At 42.3% G+C, this 26,490-nt stretch overlaps 1 protein-coding gene across 1 annotated transcript in view; it reads left to right on the forward strand.

Annotated features, from left to right (window-relative positions):
• LOC109919195 (delphilin-like) overlaps positions 1-26,490 on the forward strand; it is a 98,811-nt gene that overhangs the window by 70,729 nt on the left and 1,592 nt on the right. Inside the window, exons 13-22 of the mRNA XM_048609935.1 lie at positions 1,812-2,134; positions 3,336-3,767; positions 6,073-6,160; positions 6,577-6,654; positions 9,985-10,181; positions 13,416-13,571; positions 19,451-19,537; positions 19,991-20,120; positions 21,668-21,786; positions 24,092-24,256. Of these exons, the coding sequence (XP_048465892.1) occupies positions 1,812-2,134; positions 3,336-3,767; positions 6,073-6,160; positions 6,577-6,654; positions 9,985-10,181; positions 13,416-13,571; positions 19,451-19,537; positions 19,991-20,120; positions 21,668-21,786; positions 24,092-24,256 (1,775 nt within the window). The remainder of the gene's footprint in view (positions 1-1,811; positions 2,135-3,335; positions 3,768-6,072; positions 6,161-6,576; positions 6,655-9,984; positions 10,182-13,415; positions 13,572-19,450; positions 19,538-19,990; positions 20,121-21,667; positions 21,787-24,091; positions 24,257-26,490) is intronic.

The following is a 26,490-nucleotide window of genomic DNA, read 5'->3' on the forward strand; positions in this document are numbered from 1 at the left end:
TCTGCTTTGCAGCCTCCTTCTCTTTTCCCCTTCCTTCCAGTCTGCATCTGTCTTCCAACCTCCTTTATAACCTTTGTCTCTTCGCCATCCACCTTGCACCCTCCTTGTCTGTCCCATAACCCTATGGCCTCCCTCCAGTGTCAGTTTACAAGAAGCCTCACTCCCTTTTCTCAGCTTTCCTCTGGCCTCCTTGTCAATTCCCAATCCTCTTGCGGCCTCCCCATCTCCTTGCATCCAACCCCCACCGCCCCCTTATTTCCCTACACCTCCCTTGTGGCTACTCATCTTCCCTAATCTCCTATCCACTCTATACCCTGCTTGTGACCTTATTGTTTGCACCTGAACTCATTCCTCTCCTACTCCCTTCCCCCCAGCCCCAATTCCTACCCATCTCTTCCCTCCCACCACCCAGACTCAGATCCTTTGCAGTTCTCCAGCTCCTTACAGAAACCTTGTAGCCCCATATCTCCTTCTGGGCCTTCCTTTCCCAGTTCCCTATGGTCCCCTGTCTCTCCCCAGACCACTTGCAGCCTCCATCTCCGCTCAGACATCCCGTACTCTCGCACAGGGCAATAAGGCAGCTCTCCATTCCCTGTCCCAGCATTGACATTGCTCCCGGCCGTGCCTCCTATCATCTTTTCCTGGTCTTGGCAAAACAATGGCTGCCCCCAGTCCTTGGTCTCCCAGAACACATCCCTGTGATTGAAGGAGCAGCTCCTCACTCTTTCCTTCCATTCAGCTTGTAAGCGTGACTTTTCTCTGATTACTCACCCCTCTGAGTGGTTTGCCTAGATGATTTAGGGACTTTTGGAGATGCATCCATCTGCCAGCTGGTGTATATTGAGCATCTGTATGGCACACACAGAGATCTGTAGTTTCCTTCACTATGTCATCTATGGCCAGAAATAATCAGTGCTAACCTGGCCGACCCTAATGTCTGTAGTGACTCCTATCTTTAAGGCATGGATGCCTAGTTTGCTTGTAAAACGTTGTTGGTGGAAACACTGCAGAAGATAATAGCAGACATTAGAGCAAATCTAGCAGAATGAAAATTGAAGTCTTTGCTGCAGGATGAACTTGCCGATTAAGTAAGTTTTGATGTGTAGCTTCTGTTATAATATGGTGGCTCAGTGGTTAGCACTGCTGCTCACAGCGCCAGAGACCTGAGTTCGATTACAGCCTTGAGGGCAACCGTCTGTGTGGAGTTTGCACATCCTCCTCGTGTCTGCGTGGATTTCCTCCAAGAGCTCCGGTTTCCTCCCACAGTCCAAAGATGTGCAGGCTAGGTGGATTAGCCATGCTAAATTGCCCATAGTGTTCAGGGATGTGTAGATTCAGTGGGTTATGTGGGATGGGTCTGGGTGGGCTGCTCTGAGGGTCAGTGTGGACTTGTTGGGCCGAAGGGCCTGTAATTCATTACCTCAGTGACTTTGCACTTCCTGGTTCCTTGTTAACTGAATGCTCCTTTGTGGACTGGTTTGAAACATTTCTTTCTGCTTTGCAGCCTCCTTCTCTTTTCCCCTTCCTTCCAGTCTGCATTCTATGATTCTATGAAATGGGACAGCTCCTTCCATAGCCTGCAGTGCTGAGCCAATTGCAGCTTCCCACCATTAGGTGTTATGTTGGTATTTTCATAAACAGTCCAGCACAGTAGAAAGACATTTGGCCGATGGAGTCTGCAATAGTCTCAACTACTAAGGTTTGCCTTGCACAAAATAGTGTTTGCATCGAAGAAATTTCTGCTCAGTTAAATGTTTGTCCATTTGAAAACAAAAATTTTTCAAAGTAATTTATTTTTGTTAATGTTGCAGGCAGCAAAAAGTTGGGGATGTCTCTGTCATGGCAGACAGAGCCTCATCCCATACACTCCTGTCGTTGTCAAGTTCCTACTGATCCCTCCCCGACTAATTCGGATCCACACCCCTACGTCAGCTTGGACGGCAGCCCTAGCACCTCACCCCACAACGTGGAGATCGTGCACAGTCCCCCAAACCGCCGCAAGAAGCTTTTCACTTTCTCCCGCCCTCCTCGCAGCCGCGATACAGACCGATTTCTGGATGCCCTGAGTGAGCAGCTAGGACAGAAGGTTACCATCATGGACGAGTTCATGAACCCAGAGAACGATTATGAAGAAGTAAGTTTTTCAAACCTAATAGATTTGCTGACTATTAGCAAGCATTCAGATCAACAGTGACAGCACTTTCACATTAAAAAAAAATGAACCGGAGAACTTCCTAAGTGTCAAGTATTTAAAAGGTCAGTGGGTCACTAGGGGATGGAGTCATTGAAGGAGGGCCACCAGGAGAGGGCAGGGTTCAAAAGTTTTGGCAAAGATCTGTAGCCCGGGTTGTGGGTGAGGTTTTTGACTTGCTCGCCAAGCTGGCTTGTTTTTGTTCAGACATTTTGTCACCATGCTAGATGACATCATCAGTGTGATGTTATTCTACTCCACTTGGAATTTGCACTGTTTGGTCTGTTATGGTGAGGGTGTTGGAGATGAGGGAGAAGTTATTGGGCTGGGGTGGGTCATTGAGGGGATAATGAGTAGAAATTGGGATGATGGTTCGCAGTGGTCACACCATGCCAAGGTGTGATGGACAAGCTAGATCTTCTCCTGTCCACTTTTGTACATTTCTAAGATTTTTAATTTATTTCAAATAGATAACTTTTATATTCCCAGACCTGAATTACAGACAGGACTCTGAAGAAAACAGATATTTCACGAATGTGCATCCAATCTAGAATTTAATTGTAAATTGGAGTGGTTTATACATAGTATAACAGCTAACTAGGAGTAAGGTAAAGGCTCAAACATAAGTGAATGGTTCCTGTATAACTCAAAAAGTGGTTCTGAGAAGTGTGTGTGTGTGTGTGTGTGTGTATGTATATAAGGGTAGGAGATGTGATGATGGAGTTTTATGGGAAGGATCTGTGAGATGGGCTGCACAGTTGCTGAGTGGTTAGCAGTGCTCCCTCACCGTGCCAGGGACCCAGGTTCAATTCCAGCCTTGGGCAACTGCCTGTGTGAAGTTTGCACATTCTCCCTGTGTCTGTGTGGGTTTCCTCCAGGTTTCCTCCCACAGTCCAAAGATGTGCAGGTTAGGTGGATTGGTCATGCTAAATTACCCATAGTGTCCAAAGATGTGCAGGTTAGGTGGATTAGCCATGGGAAATGCAGAGTTAGAGGGATAGGGTAGGGTGCTGGCTCTGGGTGGTCTCTCTTCGGAGTGTTGGTGTGGACCCAGTGGGCCAAATGGCCCGCTTCCACACTGTAGGGATTCTATGAGACTGTTACAGTTTTACGTTTTGATGAACATGCTCTTTTCTTTCCCAAGATGACCTTTCCAGAGGAGCAGGGAATCTATAGCGTAAATGATCCAAGCAGCCCCAGTGAATATGTCAGCAGCAGCGACGATGGAAGTTCCTTAACATATTCATCATGTTCAGATCCTATCCCACCTCCTCCTCAAAGTCCCCCTCCTCCTCCACCCATACAGTTCAATGACCCGAAACCTGACACCCTAATCTCCGAGTTGAAAAGGGTCATCCCACCTCCACCCCCACTGCCTCCACCCCCCTCTTACTCCTCCAGCCACCATCAGACTATTCCTCTCCCACCACCGCCACCTCCTCCACCATTACCACCCTCGTCTGGCCCCCCTCCACTGCACCGTGGCTTTCACCGTAGAAGTGAATCCAGTCACATGAGTGTGAAGAGGCTGCGATGGGAGCAAGTGGAGAACTCTGAAGGCACCATTTGGGGTCAGGTATGTGAAGCTGCTACTTTAGAGTCTAGGCTAATTTCATTTGCTGGCTTTCCAAGTTGCACCTTTCAAGCACTTAATAAGACAGCAAGAGGATGAACTTCGACAGTGATGAGTGTAGTGGAGACAAATTGGGAAAATATTCCTGACTTCAGGAAGGGTGAGGTGCTTGTGGTAGGTCAGGGAATAACTGGAGAAGGGAAGTCTTTACAATTGATTAATTAGTGACTTGTATTCAGTAGCTTGAGCAATCAGTGACTCCAACAGTTGTACTCAGCCCAACATTGATCCCGTGTACTCAGTGGGTCCATGACTCAGGCCATGTAATTGGCAGTGCCAGTGTTGAACCTGCAAGCTTAAAGGTTCAAACACCCCAGCCATATGATCAGTGCCTCCAGCACTCGGGCCATAAATACTACATCAAAATTTGATGGATGCTGACACCTTGGCCTGGATTTCTTGCCTGTGTCAGAACAGAGATGGGAAGACTTTAAAAGTGGTGAGCTGGGCCCAGTTCTGGAATTCCTGTCTCCTTCCCACAAAGGGAAAGCCAGATCACATTCAGGACTCTTTACTGTCTACACTGTAGGTGTGCATTTCAGATCCTCCACTACCTTGATGCAGTCATGCTGGCTTTAGGAGGAAATATTGTTCACCATTCCACAAAAGAGTCATGAACCATGGGGGAAAGCCCTAATCTGGAGTTGGGAGCCAAAACAGACACTCAGCATTTCCTTTGGAAAAATATTCTCCCCTTACCTTTTCATAAGCAATACCAAAGTTAAACAAAATGTGTGTCACTGGGGAGAGTGGCTGTACTGGGAGGTGAAGGTTATTGAAGAGTGGCTGTACTGGGATAGGGAAGATACTGGGGTGTTTTCAGAGGGGATAAGGAAGAAGAGGTCATTGGAAGAAAGATCATGAGGGCAATAGACCATTGAAAGAAAAACTGTTGTAATAACTTGATCATTCTGTTAAGGTAATAAACTGTCAATGAAACATATTGAGCAGGCCCTTTTGCAACTTGTACAAGGTGTGTGTGTGTGTGTGGACACTAAAGATTAGAGAGTTTAGCAACTATGTGTACACGTGAATCAATTTCCCAGTCAACGTCTAACTGGCTGGTCTCGCCATCTGCCCACCTCCCATCATGCTTTGGGCCTGTCTCTAGGCACAGCAGGCTTGTCTCCAGCTGAAGCCTATTTCCCTGATATGTAAATTGGGTGATAGGACTTGGACAGGATTACAGGGTAGAGAAAATTCCTGATTCCCAATATTTATCTTGTCCATGAAAATCGGCCTTCTATTTTCATGAGGGAGTTGGATCTTACCTTGAAGAGGGAAAGGATCACATCTTCTTGAGCTGAGTGGGCTAGTCAACAACATTTGGTCCCTCTTTGATCATTCAGGTGTGGAAGTTTCCAACATATTGGTTCCCTTATTGGGTTTTCTAATTTTTCCCAGGAGACTATATGTCTAATCTAGTGGGTGATGGTATGGGGTGATACCCAGAGTCAGGATTTTCTGCTTATAATGAGGTGAGACATCTTTGTAACAAGATGGGGGAGTTTGATGATCTTTTCCTGCCTGTCAATTTTACCGTGTTGTAAAATAAAAGTTGTTTTAAGTTGGAAATCAAAGCAATATAAGAAAAGGAGATCATTGTTGAGACGTTGAAAATAGAACCAGCAACAAGTATAAACCGGAAAAATAACCAGATTCCATTTTAGTTTGCACAGAGTTATCTGTTCTTAGTCACAGTGGTATTAGTAGGACTTTTCTGATTATATATTGGAATATTCTGGGGGCATGTCTGGAGGGTTCTTGTTCCTGATCAATATTCAGTGACCTGGTTGAAAATATGCATGTCCTTAGTCCAGATCAGCCGTAGTCTATGGTATGTCTCGTAGTCAAATAATCTGCTAGGTAGAAACATGAAAAATTGTTGATTAGCTGAGATACAACTGGTGCCTTTTGAGAACCCTATGCCAATAAGATTCAGGAAGGGGAATAGCTGAGCACATTATGTCCAGAAGTTGAGTCGGACCAAAGCAGGAAAGTGTTTGGTCCATTTTCAGGATTTGCTGTTACTTTCCTTTTGTTACAGGGACTATGCTCCCCACATTACCTGTGTGGTATGTTGCCAAATGCTAACCTGGATGTGAAACAGGCTCAGTCGTACTGAACGTTTACCTTGTACTAGAAGCCATTAGGAGCTTGGTCATCATATAATAGCAAGGATTCTGTGCTGCATTGTGTTTATTTGAAGCCATCTGATAATCAGTTATCTCTACTTCATTTTTCTCAGTTTGGAGAGGACTCAGATTATGACAAGCTGAGTGACATGGTCAAGTATCTAGATCTGGAGCTGCACTTTGGGACCCAGAGACCAACCAGTAAGTGACAGCCTGGCATTGCACAGCGTCTAACAGAATATGACACATCATCTGAGTGCACTTGTCAGTCTACACAGTGTGAACAAGACTGTGTGCCAGTTATTGAGTACACACATTATGTGCCAAGCAGTGATTACATACCATGTGTGGGTAGTCTGCACCAAACTGCAACACTTTCTCCAAGTATCTTTGTCACTTTTTATGTTGATGAAACCAGGTTGCCTCAGTGGTGGATTAATACACTACAGTCCAGTTATTCCCCTTCAGAGACAAGGTCCATATGGTGTGATCATCAAATGTGCCTATGTAGATTCTTGTCACATGGTCCTGTCATAGACTAGTGCCAGCTGGTGACTGGATGATCACATAAGCCTGGTTTAAATATTTCTCCTTATTATGTCATTTTCTTTTTACAGAAGCAAGTTTTGTACCTGAAACCTTTAAGAAGAAGGATATGGTGGAAATATTATCTCGTAAGAAGGCTTACAATATGTGTAAGTTGCTTGCCTCCCTCCAAAGTCATTCCCGTTATGCAGCTAGGGAACAGAGTTCCTGTTTCAATTATAAACTCAACTGGAGTTGCTCATGGACAAATATTTGTCTTAGTTTTTGAATGGCTACTTGATAGTACAGAGCTTGAATATTACTGAAAAGAGATATGCAATCATAGCTTTTTGTGTTGCATTCATTAGGATAGATATAAGAAGGCCAAATCTCAAAGGAAGCAATAATTTATACTGCATGAGAAAAGAGTGCTGATTAGTTGACAATTTTATTCTGTTAGTCAAGAGTTGTCAGAAGAATGCACCAAGAACTCCTATTGAATTTAATATTCATCCTCTGCTGAACAATCCTGAATTTGCTAAGAATTATTCTTACAGCCAATTTAGAATTATTAGCAGAGCTAACAATGTAGCTTACTTACACCTACTGCACATTACATATATTCATACTCAGGATCTATCCTGTACAAGCTTAACTAACATGTCCAGGCATTGTTCCTTATTTGAACTAAAGAAAAACATAGTATCAGTATTTCCCTGGCAATTCTCCATGAAAATGCCCCATCCAGTCAGAGTTAAATCACTTTGTATCTTTTTGTCGATGTGCATGTTGGGATTGCCACAGTCCCACAGATTACAAATCAATCCCATTGGCAACTTCATGAATAGTGCCCTATTCTCCCTTCTCCTCACCATGTGAGTTTGATGCTGAGATGGTGCATATAAAAATTTATCCTGCATGATAATAGATACCACCATGATCAAAATTGTCACCTGCTGTACCTCATGAAAATTCATGAAAGGGCCAATATCCATCACTTTTGGTTCTGAACAGTGTCCAATCTACCTCAGGTTACCCTGGAAGGGGAAAGTGTCCTAAATATTTGAACAGCAGATGTCTCACTCTGCTCTGTGCAGTACGTCTATCAGTAATTTTCTCCACTAACTGGATGCTACTGTCAAGCCAAAAAGATGCTTTGCCCATCTCACAAATGTGTAAAGTGATATTTGAGTTTCAGTGCTGGTGTGATGCCAGGTGTGCAGGTCAAATGCCCAGTGGTGGTGGACTGTATCAGTTAACATCCCCCAAGACTATGCACAGTGGGCAGTATGCTGAACATGTTCAATCAGCCCATGCTTGCAAGCCTCAGAAGATTCTGTCCACCAACCGATATGATTCTGCTATTGGAAAACATTTATCAAATAATCCAGAGTGTGCTATGAGCTACACCAGAAACCAATTTAAGATTATCAGTCAGGCTCAGTGTGATGCTTTTGTGTGTGCTAGAAGGTCTGTACATAAGTAATCAGTATGCTGTTTTGTGTAGGCAAATGGAATTTGTATAATGCAACTTTTCATAAAATAAGGGTCATGGAGACAGCTAATTGTCTGCTGCACCCCTCAGAAATGCACTGTCTACCAGCTTGATCTTAGAATTAAGATCGACAGCATCTTCATGCCAATGATGGCTCAACCAATCAGCACCCGCTTTTCATGCTGTATAAGAGACCTTTCTCAGGTCTGTTTCTTGCATTCTAGTTCTGATAAGTGCAAAATGAAAAGCTTCAATTTTTTTGTCTTTTAACAACATTTAAGATCTTGTGGTCCAGGGCTTGTACTGAGTAGGATGGAGGCACGGAGAAAGAGTGGTGTGTTGGGTACTGATGGTTGAGAAAGGATGTAAATAATGACATAGAAAATAAGAGCAGGATGAGGACATTCAGCCTTTCAGATGCACTTTCTCATTCAATGAGGTCATGGCTGATATTCTATTCAACACTGTTTCTCTGCAGTATCCTGTAACCTTTGATATTTTTAACATTCTTTTCCAATGCCATATAGATTAATGTTTCCTTTCAAATTTGGCATTCTTGTACCTGTTCTGGTGAATACGAAATGAAAAGCTTTGACTGCATGTCTCTTTTCAGCAGTGTTCAAGCTCTATGCTATCAATTGGCTACTCATAAGCTAAGATAAATATTTCTCCATGAGCACTTCCAATTGTGTTTATAATTGAAACAGGCATTCTGTATCTAGATACCAGAAATCTTTCAAAACTCAATCTTGAACACACTCAATTGTTGATCCTCCACAGCCCTCTGGGTAGTACAGTGGTTAGTACTGATGCCTCACAGCACTGGGGACCCAGATTCAATTCCAGCCTTGGGTGACTGTGGAGTTAGCATGTTCTTCTTGTGTCTGTATGGGTTTCATCCGGGTGCTCCAGTTTCCTCCCCCTTTCCAAAGATGTGCATATTAGGTGGATTGGCCATGCTAAATTGCTCATAGTGTTCAGGGATATGCAGGCCAGATGTGGCCTCATTAAAGCTTGAAATAATTGCAATAAGGGGTCATTTCTTCCTCTACTCAAATTCCTTTGTAATAAAGACTAACATAGCATTTGCCTACTGTACCTGCATGTTAACTTTTGATTACTCCTAAACAAAGATATCCAAGTTCCTTTGAAAGTAAACACTCCTCAGATTAGAAATGTTTGGTAATTTTGTTTTTCTCTAACGAAGCATTTCACCTGACATTTCTCTGCATTGTATTCCATCTGCTACACATTGGTGGGGGTGCTTGTGTCAATTTAACTTTGACTCAGAGCGCTAGTGACCACATTTCAGAAATTTGATGTTTACACAATGGTAAGCATGAATTGTAGAAAAAAACATCCAAAGCAATAAATTGATAAGGGATCAAGGGGTATGGGGAGAAACTGATAGCAGGGTACTAGGTTGGATGATTACCTATGATCATAATGAATAGCCTTCTCCTGCTCCTATTTTCTTTATTTCTGTTCATTTGTATCAGAGATTTCCCGTTGATCTTACGTGCTGATGACACACTGTTGTCTGTATAGCAATAGTCTCTAGGCAACAAACCCTTCTGCCTGAGGCCTGGTCCATCGATTGGCACAAAGTGCCTGATGCCAGGAAATCGGAGGCCTGCTGGCAAACCTGGCAGGGTTAGCTGGGCAGCCTTCTGAGGGCATGAGGATCCCTACAGCTTGAATTTAATCTTTGTGCCACCACTAAATTGCAGTTGACTCAAGAATAGTGGGTGTCATTTGGCTCAGTAATGACCCTAATCGATATCCCATCAGAAATGGCTGGCAATTCCACATCAGTTCCTTTCATTTGTCTGACTGACTTGGCAGTGGGAAAGTGTGTGAATGCTTACTCACTGCTGGGAAGCTTGTGCACGGCGTCTGCCACAATTAAGTGAGTGCCACCACCATGCTCCCTGGCACAATATGTCTGCTCCACCTCTCACTTCCTTGTGATGACGGATTCTCCTTCTGATTTTATCTCTGTTAGCTATTCTCATCGCCCATCTGAAACTCTCTGCACCGGAGCTCCGTCAGATTCTCATGACAATGGAGAATGATCGTTTGGAACCCTCTCATATTAAGCAGTTGCTGCTGTATGCTCCTGATGAGGAAGAGTTGAAGAATTTCAAGCGGCACATGGCTGATCCCAGTAAGCTGAATGAACCGGACCAATTTGCCCTGGAGGTGGGTCCCACATAAACTGTCATGGCTCTTGATTTATATTAAAGGCACTTAAACCAACTTTCATCAATTTCTCTTACACTTTGGAGTTAATGGGACAAATATAGAGAAACTATATTTGGGTGGGAAGAGTTCAGAGCAACTTAATGTTAAAACCACATATGAATAATGTCAGGAAACAGTTCACAAAATAGGCCTTAGAAATTAGGAGTTGTCTCCTTCAAAAAGTTGTTGTTGGGGGCTCTGAAGAACTGAGAAGTCAGATTAGACTGGATAGATTTTAATGACTGACACAGATGTGATTGGCGGAAAGGTCTCCTTTGAAGCCATAAATTTCTGATCCTATGAGACCAGCAAAGGTTTAATTGTTCTAATTGAACAGTGTGATAGATCCACAAGGCTGAATGGCCTCTTGCAGTTAATACATGTCTGTTTATTTCACATGACCCTCCTCACCACCAGCTCCTTTGTCAAAATGCCATTTCACACCAAAGATCTTAGTTTGGAGACATACAATAAATTATCATTGTAATATTTTTCTACTTTGTCAAATTTGATTATTCACCTCAGCTTACATACAAATATATAAACGAGGAGGAGGATTAGGCCTTCCAGCCCTTCAAGCCTGCTCCACCATTCAGTAAGATTGTGGCTGATTTGGTAGTAACCTGAAATCCATATTCCCACCTACCCCTTGTTAACCTTTCAACCCTTGCTTAACAAGAATCTATTTGCCTTTGTCTTAAAAATATTCAAGGACTCTGCTACTACTGTCTTGTCAGAATGAGGGTTCCAAACATTGACAAACCTCTTAAAGATAAAAACTTGACCTCATCTCTCTTTTAAATGGGTGACCCTTGCTTTTTAAAGAGTGGCTCCTAAATGTAGATTCTTCCACAAGAGGAAACATCCTCTCAACATCTCCTTTGTCAAGACCCATCAGGATCTTGTATGTTTCAATCAAGTTACCTGTTACTGTTCTAAACTCCAGCAGTAGAAGCTCAGCCTGATCGAGCTGTGCTCACAAGACAAACCCCCATTCCAGGTATTAGTGTAGTAAACCTCTAAATGCCTCCAAATGATTCGCATTCTTCCTTAAATGAGGTGACTGGTATTGTGCACAGTACTCTAAATATAGCTTCACCAGTACCCTATATAACTGAAACATGATCTCTCTACTTTTGTATTCAGTTACCCTCATGGTAAAGGATAACATTCTATTAACTTCCTGCATACTAACTATTTTTGTGATTCATGCATGAGGACGCCCAGATTCCTTTGCATCTGAAAGCTTGACAAAGTCTCACCGTTAAGATAATATGCTCCCTTCATTATCCTTCCTGTTAAAATGGATGATTTCAAGTTCTCCCACATTATTTATGTATGTATGTATGTATTTATTTATTATTTCATTCATTCATTGGACATTTGTGTTACTGGCTGGGCGAGCAGTATTGACTAGTTATCCTTGAGAAGGTGGTGGTGAGCTGCCTCCTTGAAACTGCTGTTGTCCATTTGATGTCGGTGCTGCCTCCTTCAAACTGCTGTTGTCCTTTTGATGTAAGTGCACCTACAAATCTGTTAGGGAGGGTGCTCCAGGATTTTGACCCATTGACACTGAAGGAACAACGATATGCTTCCAAGTCAGGATGGTGAATGGGTTGGAGGGGAACTTGCAGGTGATAGTGTTCCCATGTATGCGCTGTCCCTGTTCCTTGAGATATTAGTGATTATGGGTTTGGAAGGTGCTGCCTTAGGAGCCTTGAAGTATTTTTGCAGTGCATCCTGTAGATAGTGCTACTGAACATTGGTGGTGAAGGGAATGAATGTGGATGTGGTGCCAATCAAGTGGTTGCTTTGTCCTGGATGTCATCAAGATTTTTGAGTGGGGATTATTTCCAGGCAAGTGGACATTATTTCTTCACACTCCTAACTTATGCCTTGTAGATGGTGGACAGCTTTAGTCAGGAGGTAAGTTGCTCACTGTAAGGTTCATAGCCTTTGACCTGCTCTTGTAGCCACAGTATTTTTTATGGCTCATCCCAGTTCAGTTTCTGGTCAATGGCAATCTCCCTGATGTTGATAGTGGTGGATTCAGCAATGGCAGTGCCACTGAATGTCAAGGGCACTAATTAGATTCTCTCTTGTTGGAAGAGGTCACTGCTTGGCACGTGTGCTTCAACTATTAGTTGCTACTTGTCAGCCTAAACCCGGATATTGTCCAGGTCTTGCTGCATTTGCTCAGAATTTTATCCACTCTCTTTTACCAATCTATATCTTTTTGTACCTGCCTTATGTTCTCTTAACAACTTACTTATCTTGCAGCCATGTCTTCCATTCCTTCATCTAAATGATTTATATAAATTGTAAACAGTTGAGATCCCAACATTGATCCCTTCATTATATTACTCAATGCATTTTAAGACCCACATATGCCTGGCTCTACCTCCTGTTAGCCAGCCAATCTGCTACCCATGCCATTATACACCATGAGCTTTTATTTTCTGCGATAGCCACTGATGTGGCACCTTATCAACACACTTCTGCAAATCTAAGTACAGTGTATCAACCAGTCCCCCTTTATCCATTGTACAAAGACCAATAGATTAGTCAAGCATGACTTCCCTTTCACAAAACCACATTGATCCTGCCTGATTACCCATTCCCTGCCATAAATTCTTTAATAAAGGATTTTAGCTTTTTCTAACTGACCTGTTGTTTCCTGTTTTCTGTTTCTCTCCCTTTTTGAACATATGCAGTTGCATTCACTGACTTCCAGTCTAGTAGCTCCACCCCCAAATCAAGGAAGTTTTGAGAAATAAAATCCAATGCATTTATTATCTTGCTAGCCACTCCTATAAGAGGCTAGGATGATGTCCATTAGTGTGCCTTATTGCCTCATCATGCAATATATAAATGCAAGTAGTTAGTACCTTTTGGAATAAAGAGTCAAGGCACTTCATACAGGATGATCTAAAGGGTTAAAGGTAGGTTCTGAGAAAATTCTCAAAAGAGGAATGGGAGGTAGAGAGGCAGAGGTCTTTGTGGAGAAACTGTAAAGGATAAATACTGGCCTACTGTATATGTTCTTAATAAAACACATATAACATGAATTAGTAGCTTCACAGAAGGACAGGGATAAATATATCCCTATGTGTGATATGTTTTGCACAAAGCTTCTTTTCTCAACACAGATTCATGAAAAACTATTTCTTCTACATCCCTGTACATGTGTAGATGCTGTCAGTAAAGGAATATAAAATCAGACTGAAGAGCTTACATTTCAAGATCACGTTGCAAGAGAAGACAGAAGAGATAAAGTCTGGACTGCAGTGTATCTACAAGGCCTCAGTTGAACTGAAAAGTGGCAAGAAACTGGCAAAGATTCTTGAGGTAACAGTATAGTGTTTCTGTTGAATTTAATAAGCTGCAGTTCACATTTCATCAAGCCTGTTGTGAGACAAGGTAACAGCAACTTGGGTTGAAAGTAAGATCACATTGCTGCAGAATGGTGAGTGACTTAGCTTGAATACTGTGTAATTAGTAAGTCTTCAAAAAGAAGCTTGTTCATTCTTGTCTCATTACTAGTTTTGAGCCTGTAATCCTGGCAGACACTGTAGCGCAGTACCAAAGGAATGCTGCACTGTTGGAGGTACAGATGTGATATCAACAGGAGACCCTATCTGCCCTCTGAGGTGATAGGAAAGATTCCATGACACTCGAGTAAGTAGTTGCATACCCTGATCTCATATAAACACACAAAGATACAGATTAGGAGCAGGAGGCCACTCAGCCACTTGAGCTTGCTCCACCATTCATTAAAACCATGACTAATCTGATGATTCCGTATATCCCCAAATAACCTTTTATTCCCTGGATTACCAAGAATCTTTCTCTCTATGTTAAAATATTAAAAGATTCTGCTTCTACCACCTTTTGAGGAAGAGGGTTCCAAGGTCTTATGACCCTCTGTAAGAAAACATTTCCTTTCATGCTTCTATGTCTAAATGGGCAACTCCTTATTTTTAAACAGTGACCCCTAATTCTAGACTCTCAGCCACATGGAATCATTCTTTCCACATCCACCCGTCAAGATCCATCAGAATCTTGGATCTTTCAATCAAATTGTCTCTTAATCTACAAAACTCCACTAGATTGCCAAATCATTGTTCTTGAGACAATCCATGCATTCTAGGTATTAGTTTAGTATGAACTCTTTCCAATGCATTTACATCTTTCCTTATATAAGGAGACAAATGCTGTACTTCAGATGTGACCTTACCACTGCCCTGTATCACTGAAGTGTAACCTGCCATGGCCAATATACTCCTCAACCAACACTATCAAAATAGATTCATTTTGTCATTTGTTTGTGGGACCCTACAATGTACAAATTGGTTGCCTTGTTTGCCATTATTACAACATTGACTATTTTTGGAAGATGCCTTATTGATTGTGAAATATTTGGCATGTCATAGAGATGCTAAAGGTGAGTTATTTTTCTTTATTTCTCTAAATTTGTTTGCATCTCTGAAAATTTGTCTTTATGGGCAGGATGTTATGGTTTCTCGTGGGGTGAGGAATGTGGAACAGGATGTATGTGGTCCATCCACTCCCACCCTCTCAGTGCAACAACTCAAGTGGCCATAAGGCAGTAAGGAAACCAATTAGTGTTGGGTAGGGGAACTCTGCACCAAACTGGGCATCAAGGGTGGGACATCAAGTGGGAGAGAGGTTTGGCTGTGAATCAGAAGACAGTCACGGCAGACAATTTAAAGGAATGCTGTCTTTGTATTGGTGGCAGCTTCTAATGAAATCCATGAGTGGTGATCCATGTTGTTTGGAAGAAGTATGGGAAGAGGGCAGCTTCCATATATGACACTGAAACAGTGGATCAGTAGAAAGGGCAGGCATGTTTTTCCATTCTGGTGACAATTGTGGCAGAGAAGCCTCATTCAGGAGCTTTCCTGGACAGGAAGTAACACCTGAGAACACACCTCTTGTCCCATGTCCCTTACGGATAAGAAGTGTTCAGAAAAAGAGTTATATTTTATCCTTTCAATTTGTTTATCTTACACAGAGGCTAAAGGTCAACTTGACACTTTGCAACAGTATCGGGTTTGAATCCTCGCTCTTTCTTGCAGTTGCCTAATGAAGTCGAAGGGCTGAGACCACAGACAGCCGGACTGTTTGTCAGTGACTTTCTATGAGTCCCCCTTCAGTCTGTGAATGATCAGTGGGATTTCCTAATGCCATGAGTTGACATGAGGAGACATCCTCACCAGGCTAAAAAAGCCTGAATGGAGATCAAAGAGAAGGTCAGCAGAAGTGGGTTGGGATGCCATGAGAGACAGAATGACTTTTTGCATTTAACAAGGGTGAATGTCCGAAATGTTTGTAGGCAGTGAGGATTGAAGGATTGCATGACAATTGTTTGTTGCACACGTAGAAGGGAATGAATACATTTCATGACACCTGGGTTTCTGAGGGATGTCTAAAATCTATGACCTGTTACTTTTCAAGGATCGTTAAGAAGTGCCAACAATATGCAGATTGGGCACACAGACACCAGCATGATTTCTCCACAGAAGAAACATAACAGCGTTCCTTTTTCTTTGCAGGAGAAGAGGGCTTATAAAGCCTATGAGAGATCATGCATCATTGGTAGAACACCAAACCTGACAATTTTAACTGCACTGGAGGATGTTTTGGTGTTGGCCAGCAACAATAATGCAGGACCATTGGTTGTAGAGAGGCTGGAGATTGGCCCAAGGGTTTTCAGATTCCTAAGGCCCAAAACTTGTTCCTGAAAAAGTTTTTGCTGAAGCGGGGTGGGGGAAATTGGGGAAGAGGACAGTGTGCAATAGTGAGAGGATTGAATCTGGCAACTTTCAGTATTCAGAAAGGTGTCTCAGTTTTAAGGGTGAGATTCTGCATAGCACTTTCCGTGTGTGTGTGTGTGTGGGGTGGGGGTGTGTGCAGTTGGGAGTTGGTGAGTTGTATCCCTCCTCCACAGGTGTTATCAGACCTTAAAGTCCAGCTGTATGCAAAATTCGGAAACATTAACCTTGAAACTGATCACGGCTGAGCAGTTTATTCTCACCAGTCACGTTTCACTCGGTTGATTGATTTAACTTCCCAAGTTGGACATCTGTTGCAGATTGCATTAGGAAACAGTGACTTTTTTTGGGGGGAAAGAAATGTCATCACTTTGTCCATGATTATTGGACTGCATTTTAAGATATTTGTCCTGCAGCTCTATTTATTCGATGGAAACAATTGCAAATACAAAAGCCACTGCAGGCAGCAGCCCTGAGAGATCCATGTTAACCTTTTAAGGAAGAGGAGACCTCACTTTCACATCTTTATGCAGCATGTGGAATCAGCGCAGAAAAACACACCTTGTGGGTAGGCTTGAGTTGGCTGAAGAGGTACAACACACCCATCCGAGCATCTGACAGTCAGAGGATCAGCTGTCAGAGACTGAGAGCACAATAATCTGATGCTCAAAGAAATACTGGGGCAACCTAGACTCTGAGCTGCAGTTTGATAATGAGCCTCTGGATCATGTGGCAGATGCTGGCATACAAAGTAAGGTGTGTCAGTTTTCAAAGGATTTGCTTGAGCAAGCACAGATAAAGGAAGAGTCCATTCAGGCACAGTGTAGCAATCACCCTCTCTTCACAATGAATAACTTCCTCCATGGAAAAGGTCCATAATCATCATGGAGGACAGGCACAGCAGCTAATTGATGGGATATTGTTGGAGAGGCATTCTGACCTGCACTCCATTGTGTGGTCTCTGAGCTCCACTGCCGAGCGCCCAGACTGGTGGAGATGACTGGAGTCACAGCTGGGTCCTGGTTCCTTTCCGGTTGGAAGTGAGGGCCTAAAGACCTCGGGATGGCAGGTGGCAACTGCTGTCACCATTTTCAGGGCTCTCCTGATGGAGGCAGCCACACTTCCACCAAACATTCCGAATGTTCTGGTGACTGATCTGACTCCTGCAAATATGCATGTAACCCCCAGCTTACAGCCTCTGGTAACCAGAGTATATCCATCAAAGTCATCCCTGATAGCAGGCATCAGGGTCAGCAGTCTGCCACAGGCTGTCTTCAGCTGGTGGTGAGAAGGAGCACCACAATGTAGCTCCCATTAGAGAATTTTAAAAGCACATTACTCACACATGAGTTGACGAGGGTGATTATACAGTGTTCTCTTATTTGGAGATATGTTGCTCAGGATCTGCATTATATGATGGTATGTGTACATGCTGTTCTGGCTTCACTAGTGTTTAATTTGTATGGTGTCCTGATTCGGATTTGGATTGAGTGATGTTATTGAGGGAGTTCTTGATCATGTATGCAATGCTGAATTGTCTCTTATTATGCATCATCATTGGCACATGCATAACCTGCCTTGGGTTGATCTGAATAGCAAAGAGATATTTACAAACAAAAGCTAAATGAGGCAAAAAATGTTTTCATTTGATGAATTCCACTTTTGTTAAAATGTCACATTATATGACAGTTTTGGATGCCTCTGCCATCCAAAGCCTGTTGTACACTAAGTTCCACTGCTGGCTGGCGTGGCATCTCCTCCATGCCTTCAGACTTGCCCTGGCTCTGATGCTCACACACAAATCGTATGTTGATGGAATGGAAACCTTTCCAATTGATCAATGTCCCTGGCTGGCCTGATGAAGCTTTGATGGCCAAAGCTGCACACCTTTGATGGTGTGTAATCTATCATACCTCGAACATTGGGGAACGCAGAAGTATGTGTGCAGTCTGTAGCTCTCTCAACCTGACTAATGTCTCCTCTGGTGAAGGAAACAAAATCACTTGTTTGCCTAAACATTGCTTATGTGGCTCCCTTAGAGTAAGCTGGGACTTGTACTATTCTGCAAAGGTGCATTGAAATCCTGATGCATAAAAATTCAAGGCCACTGTCATCTTGAGAGTGATAGGCATAGAGCGTCCACCAACATAATTTGAACTGAGATAACAAGGTGCAGAGCTGGATGAACACAGCAGGCCAAGCAGCATCAGAGGAGCAGGCAGGCTGACGTTTCGGGCCTAAACCCTTCTTCAGAAAATCCTCATTCTTCATTTTCTGATAAAGGGTCTAGGCCCGAAACGTCAGCCTGCCTGCTCCTCTGATGCTGCTTGGCCTGCTGTGTTCATCCAGCTCTGCACCTTGTAATCTCAGATTCTCCAGCATCTGCAGTTCCTGCTATTTCTGAAATAATTTGAACTGATCTCTGCAGCCAGTAATTCACAAACTGAGGTCACTGTCCCCCTGGGGTATGCAGTCTGTGAAAACATTGATGGTCTCAGAGCTCAAAGTAATTCATCCTTTTGCATGTAGACTGTCTGTGCAGGGCAGTCTTCTCCCAGAATGGACTGATTGCTTTTGTTGTCTGTCTGGTGCTGTCCCTTGTTCAGAGCATTGGGTGCACCTGTCCTTGGGCAATTGGCTTCCTCTGTCTCCTTCTTCCTTACTGTAAAAAGCCTCCTTACAGAGTGCAAAATCCTCAAGGGGACAGGGGACCCTGGTTCCTCAGCTGGAGTCCTCACTTTCCTCCTTTTCTCCAGGCCCCCTTCCCTCTCACTTTCTCCTTATTTGTAATGTTAGCCTTTAAAAACTGAAGAAATAAAGCCAAACAGGCAGATACTGCCACCATCAGCAGCAAATTCTGCTGTTACATGAGGCTATTGCTTTTGTGTTGATTCCTCTTACCTGACATAAATGACTCCTCATGCTTTGCCCATGCAATTATCGACAACTGGAGTGAATCACCTCTAATTAGTTCAAAATATTGGATGGGCTTCTGATTTCGGTATCTACTTGTCTATTACAAACACAAAGCTCAGCAGAATGGCATCAGAATGCGGACCCAGTGCTGTCCTGCTGTGTTTTACCTAAGAATGGGAGGTAGTCCATCTAATCTGCATCCTTAAAATTCAGCCCTGTGTTATTGTGTGGAGATCTCTTTTTGTGCATTGTCTCTCTTTATAGATCCTTGTCTCTTTCTTTTTGGTTCTTTATATATAAATATGTGTGTTGGTCCCTCTGTTTCATCAGTTAGGTGACATGCTGCAGTTGAAACCCTATGTATCTAATGGGAGATGAATTGGGATTTACTTCAGTGGGAGATCCCCTATATAGACAGGAAATTCAGAGCAGAACCTGTCAGCTGATACCTTAAAGTATTGTTACCAGCACTCTTGTTGCTCCTCAATAATTGTTTCTTCATCTTTATTCTGACAGTTTGTTCTAGCAATGGGAAACTATCTCAACAATGGACAGCCTAAGAGTCCCAAAACAACAGGATTTAAAATTAATTTCCTGACAGAGGTGAGAACTGACAGTAACAGCAGTTGGAATCAAATATAACTAAGTGATGTTAAAAGAGCCTCTTAAGGGAAGGGAGTTGCTTTTATGGTTGGCTGCCTGTATGAAAGGGAAGACGCATAATCAGTTAAGTTGGCAACCCTGGGGTGGTATGGGAGACAATCGTGATTAATCGCTGCAGCATTTCTACAACATGAAAGCGGAGTGGTTAATTGTGTAGGTTCACCTAGGTGAAGGGTAATTAGCGATATCATTGCCTGCTGGGAATGGAAATGGAGTGAATGGTTAGCAATGTCGACACTTCCGTGGAGAGGCATGGTTGTGGTAAGTGTTCTGGTGTTCCTTGGGAAACATTTGCATTTTAAACATTAACCATTTTGGGACATTCTCTATTTTGAGTTTGGGAAATATCCCTTTGCTGCATTTCTCATGTAATCATGTGTATCTTTCTCCCAGCTTGACACCACAAAGACTGTGGATGGGAAATCTACTTTTTTGCACATTCTTGCCAAATCACTGAGCCAGCACTTTCCTGAGCTGCTGGACTTTGCCAAGGAAATTCCAACTGTGGCCCTTGCTGCAAAAGGTCAGTGACTGCCTGAAAGAAAATGCAGTGTTTGTACTGTAACAAGTTATTGATATCTAGAAGCATTGTCTTTTGCTAAAAACCCATGGAATGGAACCTTCTGGGACTCACTACTGTTGATAATGGTTTCTGGATGTTTGACTATTGTTTGGCTCCTCCCTTTGGGAGGAGAGGTAAATACACTATCACACAGCTGACCTGAGACTTGTAGATTGCTGAGAAGATTTGATGGTTCAACATTGAGGCTCTTGTCACAAAACACTCAGGCCCAAGCTAAAGGATTGATGTAGTTAGTCCAGTTAAACTTCAGGTTAGTGGCAATTCCTAGGGTATTAAAGGTTGGGGTGTTGGACTGTTGGCAGTGATAATTGGGCAGCACAATGGCTCAGTGCCTCACAGCGCCAGGGACCCAGGTTTGATTCCATCCTCAGACAACTATCTGTGTGGAGTTTGCTCATTCTCCCTGTGTCTGTGTGGGTTTCCTCCGGGTGCTCCGGTTTCCTCCAACAGTCCAAAGATGTGCAGGTTAGCTGGATTGGCCATGGGAAATTCAGCGTTTCAGGGATAGGGTAGGGGGCTGGTTGTGGGTGGGATCCTCTTCGGAAGATCATTGTGGACTTGATGGGCCAAATGGCCTGCTTCCACACTGCAGGGGCTGTATGATTCTATGAGGAGGTGATGGCCGAGTGGTACTGTTAATCCAGAGACCCCAGGTAATGTTCTAAAGACTCGAGTTCAAAACCCACCACGGCAGATGGTGGAATTTGAATTAAATTAAAAATTCTGGAAATAAGAGTGTAATGTTGTAAAAACCCATCTGGTTCACTAATGCCCTTTAGGGAAGGAAACTGCCATCCTTACCTGGTCTAGCCAATGTGATTCCAGACCTACAGCAATGTGGTTGACTCTTAACCTGTGCAATTAGGGATGGGCAATAAATGCAGGCCTAGACCATGATGCCCTCATCCTGTGAGTGAATAAAAAAAACAGATTCTAATGCTATTGCAGGTCTGGAAAAATTAAATGAGATGGTTATTGCCTATGATTGGAAAACAGGAATGAAGTGGAAGATTGTTAGCTGTAAATCTATACCTGTGGAGTGTGATTGTTATTGATGTGTGTCTTATTCTTTTTGTTAAAATAAATTTTCTTGACATTTCTAACTTATCAGTAAATTTGATAACAATATTCAAAGGCAGAAGTGAGACTGTAAGTGTGTATACCAGTTGTTTAAAAGCAATTGCAAGTCAAGGTTCGCTGTTCATTTTCCAGCCACATTATCAAAAACTTATATTGATCTCCAAGTAATAGTGGCAGTGTCCTACCTCTCAACCATGAGGCTTGGGTTCAAGTCCCACCTGCTCGTGTGTAATCACACATTAATTTGGTAGTGTGATGACACATCTGAAAAGGTTGATTAGAAAGTAGCTGTCAAAATTGTGCTGAATTGTGACTTGTCCACAATCTAAGATGCACAATCTAAGAATTGCAACCATTCTGGGCAGGAAAATGATGCTGAAGATTGTGGAATTCTTCCTCTTTTTCAGTCAATCAGAGAACGATAACTTCGGAAATTATCGATATCCACACAACCAGGAAGGACATACAGACAGTCTGTGAGAACATGGCAGTCACTGATGAGGACCGATTTGCTGCAGTCATGACCGTATCCTTTCAGACAGAAAACACAGAGCCTGTCACTCTTGGTTCATATCATCTTTGTTTATATTGGGCATCTTGTGTAATCTCATGGGCTGGTTTATATTGCCTGTGGGACAAGAGTCAGAGAGCTATTGCTGACAGCATGTATTTCCCTCTTGCTCCTAGCTTTCCATATCTTTTGCCACTGTTAGAAAAATTGTCCAGCCATTAGTGTGTTGGAGGTTTGATGGACCAGCTGGTATTTTCTCGTCCAACAGTTTTATATATCAGAATAAATAGTTACCTTGGCACTACCAGTACTAAATTAGGAAATATTGTTGATAGTGAGGAAGGTTATCAAAAATTACAGAGGGATCTTGATCAGATGGGGAAGTCAGCTGAGGATTAGCAAAATCAATTCAATACAGATAAGTGTGAGGTGTTGCCCTTTGGAACGTCAAACCAAGGTAGGACTTGTCCAGTAGATGGTAAAGTCCTGAGGAGTGTTGTGGAACAGAGCAACCTAGGAGTACAAGTACATAGTCCATTGAAAGTGGTGTCACAGGTAGACAGGGTGGTGAGGAAGGCATTTGGCATGCTGGACTTCATCGGTTGAGGCATGGAGTATAGGAGTTGGGATGTTATGTTACAGTTGTATAAGTCGTTGGTGAGGCTGCACTTGGTGTATTGTTTTGCTCACCCTGTTATACGAAAGGCATAGTTAAACTGGAAAGTGTACAAAGAAGATTCACAAGGATGTTGCTAGGACTAGTAGGTCTGAGTTATAGGGAGAGGTTGGCCAGGATAGGACTTTATTCCTTGGAATGTAGGAGAATGAGGGGTGACCTTATTGATGTGTATAAAATCATGAAGGGTATTGATAGGATGAATGTATATAGTCTTTATCCCAGGGATGGGGAATTGAAAACTAGAGGGCATAGGTTTAACGTGTGGGGGTAAGCTTTAAGACGGACCTGAGAGGCAATTTCTTCACGCAGAGAGTGGTGCGTTTATGGAATGGGCTGCCAGAGAAAGTGTTTGAGGCAGATACAATAGCAACATTTAAAAAATATTTAGATAGGTACATGGATGGGAAGGGTTTAGAGAGATATGGACCAAATGCGGACAGTTAGAACTAGCTGAGGGTATCATGGTCAGCATGGACCAGTTTGGGCTAAAGTGCCTGTTTCCATGCTGTATTACTCAATGACTCTACTAACCTATCCTGCACTTTCAGGTCAGGTACAACATGGTTTTAATTCAGAGTAATGCTTCATCTCCACTGCCACATCAAACACTCACAGGTATAATACAGGTAAGGGCCCCAAAAAATTCCTTCAGTTCTTTAAGTACATACTGTTATACTCATTTTAAGTGAAGGGTGTAAAATTGTGGTTGCGTTTTTGAAAATTGCAGCTTTAAGTAAAACATTAAGTGAATTATGATTAACCATAGGAACTAATGTTAAAACTAGAGTTAGGTTCCTGAAGATAATTTTTGCCCAGAAAAGCCCATGTAAAAGTCTGTCAGACTCAAGCAGCCCTGTGTTCCCAGCTGAAACAGCTTGCAAAACAAAACAAAAAAAAAGCTTCAGTGAGGAAAGTCGACTTCTTGTTTACTTTAAAGAAATTTACATGTCTTCAACTATTGCACTGGTACATGTAGACTAAAGTATAGCAGAGAATTCTTTTTAGGAATCTAAATTGCAGAAGTTCCTCTGCAGGCATAGGTAAAACACAGCAGAGAAATTTGAAAAAAAGATTGAAGTTTACTTCAGTACCTGATGAGACAGCTATTGAAAACAATGATGATCTTTAGCTCCAGGGAAAAGGCACAATGGTGTCAACTTTAGCATCATAATTAGGGGCCTTGTGATAATGCGATGACATAACTTACAATGACATGAGAAGCACAATAATGCAAGAAGCGAATAGGAAATGAGGGATGTTAAAATGGTGACTGACACTTTAAATGAGGCAAATGGGCATTTAAAAGACACAAACAACTTTTAAAGTGAAAAACTTTAAAAGGGGGACTTAAAGTGAGAGTTTGTTGTAATATGTTTTGTACAAGTAACTCAGTGGGAGAACTGCTAAAATCCGGAGTTATACAGAGTTATTAGAAATGTCTAGGGAATAGAAACTTGTCACACGAGACAAAGCACTTCCAGCGTTGGACAAATTTTTGAGAGAAAGCCAATTGATAATGTGCTTCTTGTAGTGAATGAGGGTTGGACCTTGCCTGTATCACATACAGCTCAAGATCTGAAAAGTTTGTTAAGTTCCCAAGACGGAGCTGCATTTCTGTTACTGTCTTAACTGATGTGTCAGGCATTTCTTGGGGACGCCCAGCCTGTTATCACTTCCCTCGACTCCCTGCAGAATCGAGCCATTGAGGAGTTCCACAAAGTCTCAACATTTTTTGGAGAAGATTCAAAGATGACCACAACTGAAGCTTTTTTTGGGATATTTGCAGAATTTATTACAAAGTTTGAGGTAAGGTTTATTCTGCAGCAAATCCATGCTGTTATTGGCCACCAGTCACACTGGACAATTCCAAAATGTTCTGGCTCAGTAAAATCCTATATCTCTCATTTCTTTGAGTTGCCTCTTATGGATAACATTAGTCTCTCAGCTTGCCTTTATTTATTATATGATGACCACGTGATATCTACAGGGAAATATATGAAATATACCTCAACTATACAAGACGTGACAAGCAGATATGTGAAATGTGCAATTTAGGATGAGCAGAAATTTACTGAGATTGGAGGATAGGAGGTCAGTCGGATAGCATTACAGTAATCTGGGCTGGAGGTGATGAAGATCTCTGAGGGCTTCAGCAGCAGATGAAGAATAAGGAATGGAGGAGTGTATGTGGGAGGGTGATGTTATAAATGTGGAAGTAGGTAGAGTTTTTAATGAAGTGGGATGCATCAGAAGCAAAGATTAGGATTGAAAAGAATTCTGCAAATCTGAATAGTTTCCATCAGCTGGAGACATAATGGATGTTGATGACAAGCACACAAAGCTTGTGGTGAAGGTTGAAGATTTAGGTCTTCCCACTTGAAAAAGATAAGGATTATGCAAATACTAATATGACTTAGAAGTGATGGTGGAGAAATGGAGTGGAGTGTCGTTGTCAGATGTGTAAGTTGAGCCCATGCCTGTGGATGCTGTGAAGCTGCAGCATGTAAATGAGTAAAATGATGGGGCTAAGGGTGGATCTTTGGAGTGTCTGGAGGTAATGCAGCTTTGCATCACCCACAGGTGGCGGCATAGTGGTAACATCATGGCACTGGTAATTCAGCACCCTTTCCTAATTTCCTGGTGACTTAGGTTTGAATCATACCATGGCAGTTGAATCCAACACAATCTGGAATTAAAAGTTAGCCTATTAGTAACCATACAACAAATGTCACTTGCTATAAAACCCACCTGTTTGAATAACATTGTTTAAGGAAGTAAATCTGTTGCTCTTACCTGATCTCACCTATAAGTGACTCCAGACCCATAGCAATATGATTGACTCTTAACTGCCCTCTGAAATGGCCTAGCAAGGCAATCAGCTCTGGGGCAATTAGAGATGGGCAATAAATGTTGGTTTAGCCATTGATGTCCACATTTCATTAACAAATAATAAGTTATCTGGTTTGTAGTATACTGTATATATTGAAAGAATATATGACAAGGAAATACAAAATATACAGTTGGGGAATAGGTTATTTGGGCATCTGGTGTACACATGAAATATGAGAAGAGCTCTCTTATCGTGTATATGATATTGTGCCAAGTGAATTTGTGTTAGGTAAATATGCTAAAGATGGGAGTTAATATATAATTAAACATGCGGCATATTTAGAGGGAAATATGATTGTTAGCTGAAGTAACAAAAGTAGAGAAAGCATGTGTCATAATCCAGGGAACTAAAATTTGGAATGAAATTAGCTTACAGCATTATCAGGATCATTGTATCATACCTGAATGTGGAAGGCAGATGGGGTGGATTTGGAAATGTGTGTAATATTTCTCAAAGAAAGCTGTTGAAACCAAAGGAAGAAGTTGTTCAAAATGAATAATGCAGTAAAATAAATGGGGTATGATTATGACTGGAATTTAACGATGAGCAGGGTAATAAAGTTGATCAACTATTCAAGGTGAATAGATTAGATAGTGAACAGGAGAGGTCAAAAGGGATTGGTATTTGATGATCACAGGATGAAACAAGAAGGTAAAAGTACAAGTTGTTTATTGGAGGTAAATGCTTTATGAACTTCAGTTTCAGCTTCACTGATGGCAAAGTTAGGTAAGGATACCTGTCCCTGGCAAAACTAACAACTGTGTAGATTGGGACTCCTGAGTTTGGTGCCCAGGTCCAGTCTATGCTGAGCTAGGTCACTATTGATCTTGATGCCCCCCAATTTGGCTTTCTGCTGTTCTAAGAATTATGATAGGATAGAGTTGGACTAACATCTAAAGACTTCCACAAAAATCCACTTCTTTTTTCAATGTCAAGAAGTGCTCTAACACACACAGAACGTTTTTCCTCTATCACCAAATCACCTGGGGTATTTTTTTATCTACTAATCATCAACAATAAATCACTCACATTTTCCATATGGTTGATTAATGTGCAAAGCCAGTAAGGACAATGCGGACCATCAAAGGTGAGGGAGAGATAGGGAGAAGGGGAGGGACTGAATCAAAATGGAGTTGGAACATCTGTTTCA

The sequence above is a fragment of the Rhincodon typus genome, chromosome 21, assembly GCF_021869965.1.
Source record: "Rhincodon typus isolate 14 chromosome 21, sRhiTyp1.1, whole genome shotgun sequence".
In the NCBI taxonomy this organism is placed as follows: domain Eukaryota; kingdom Metazoa; phylum Chordata; class Chondrichthyes; order Orectolobiformes; family Rhincodontidae; genus Rhincodon; species Rhincodon typus.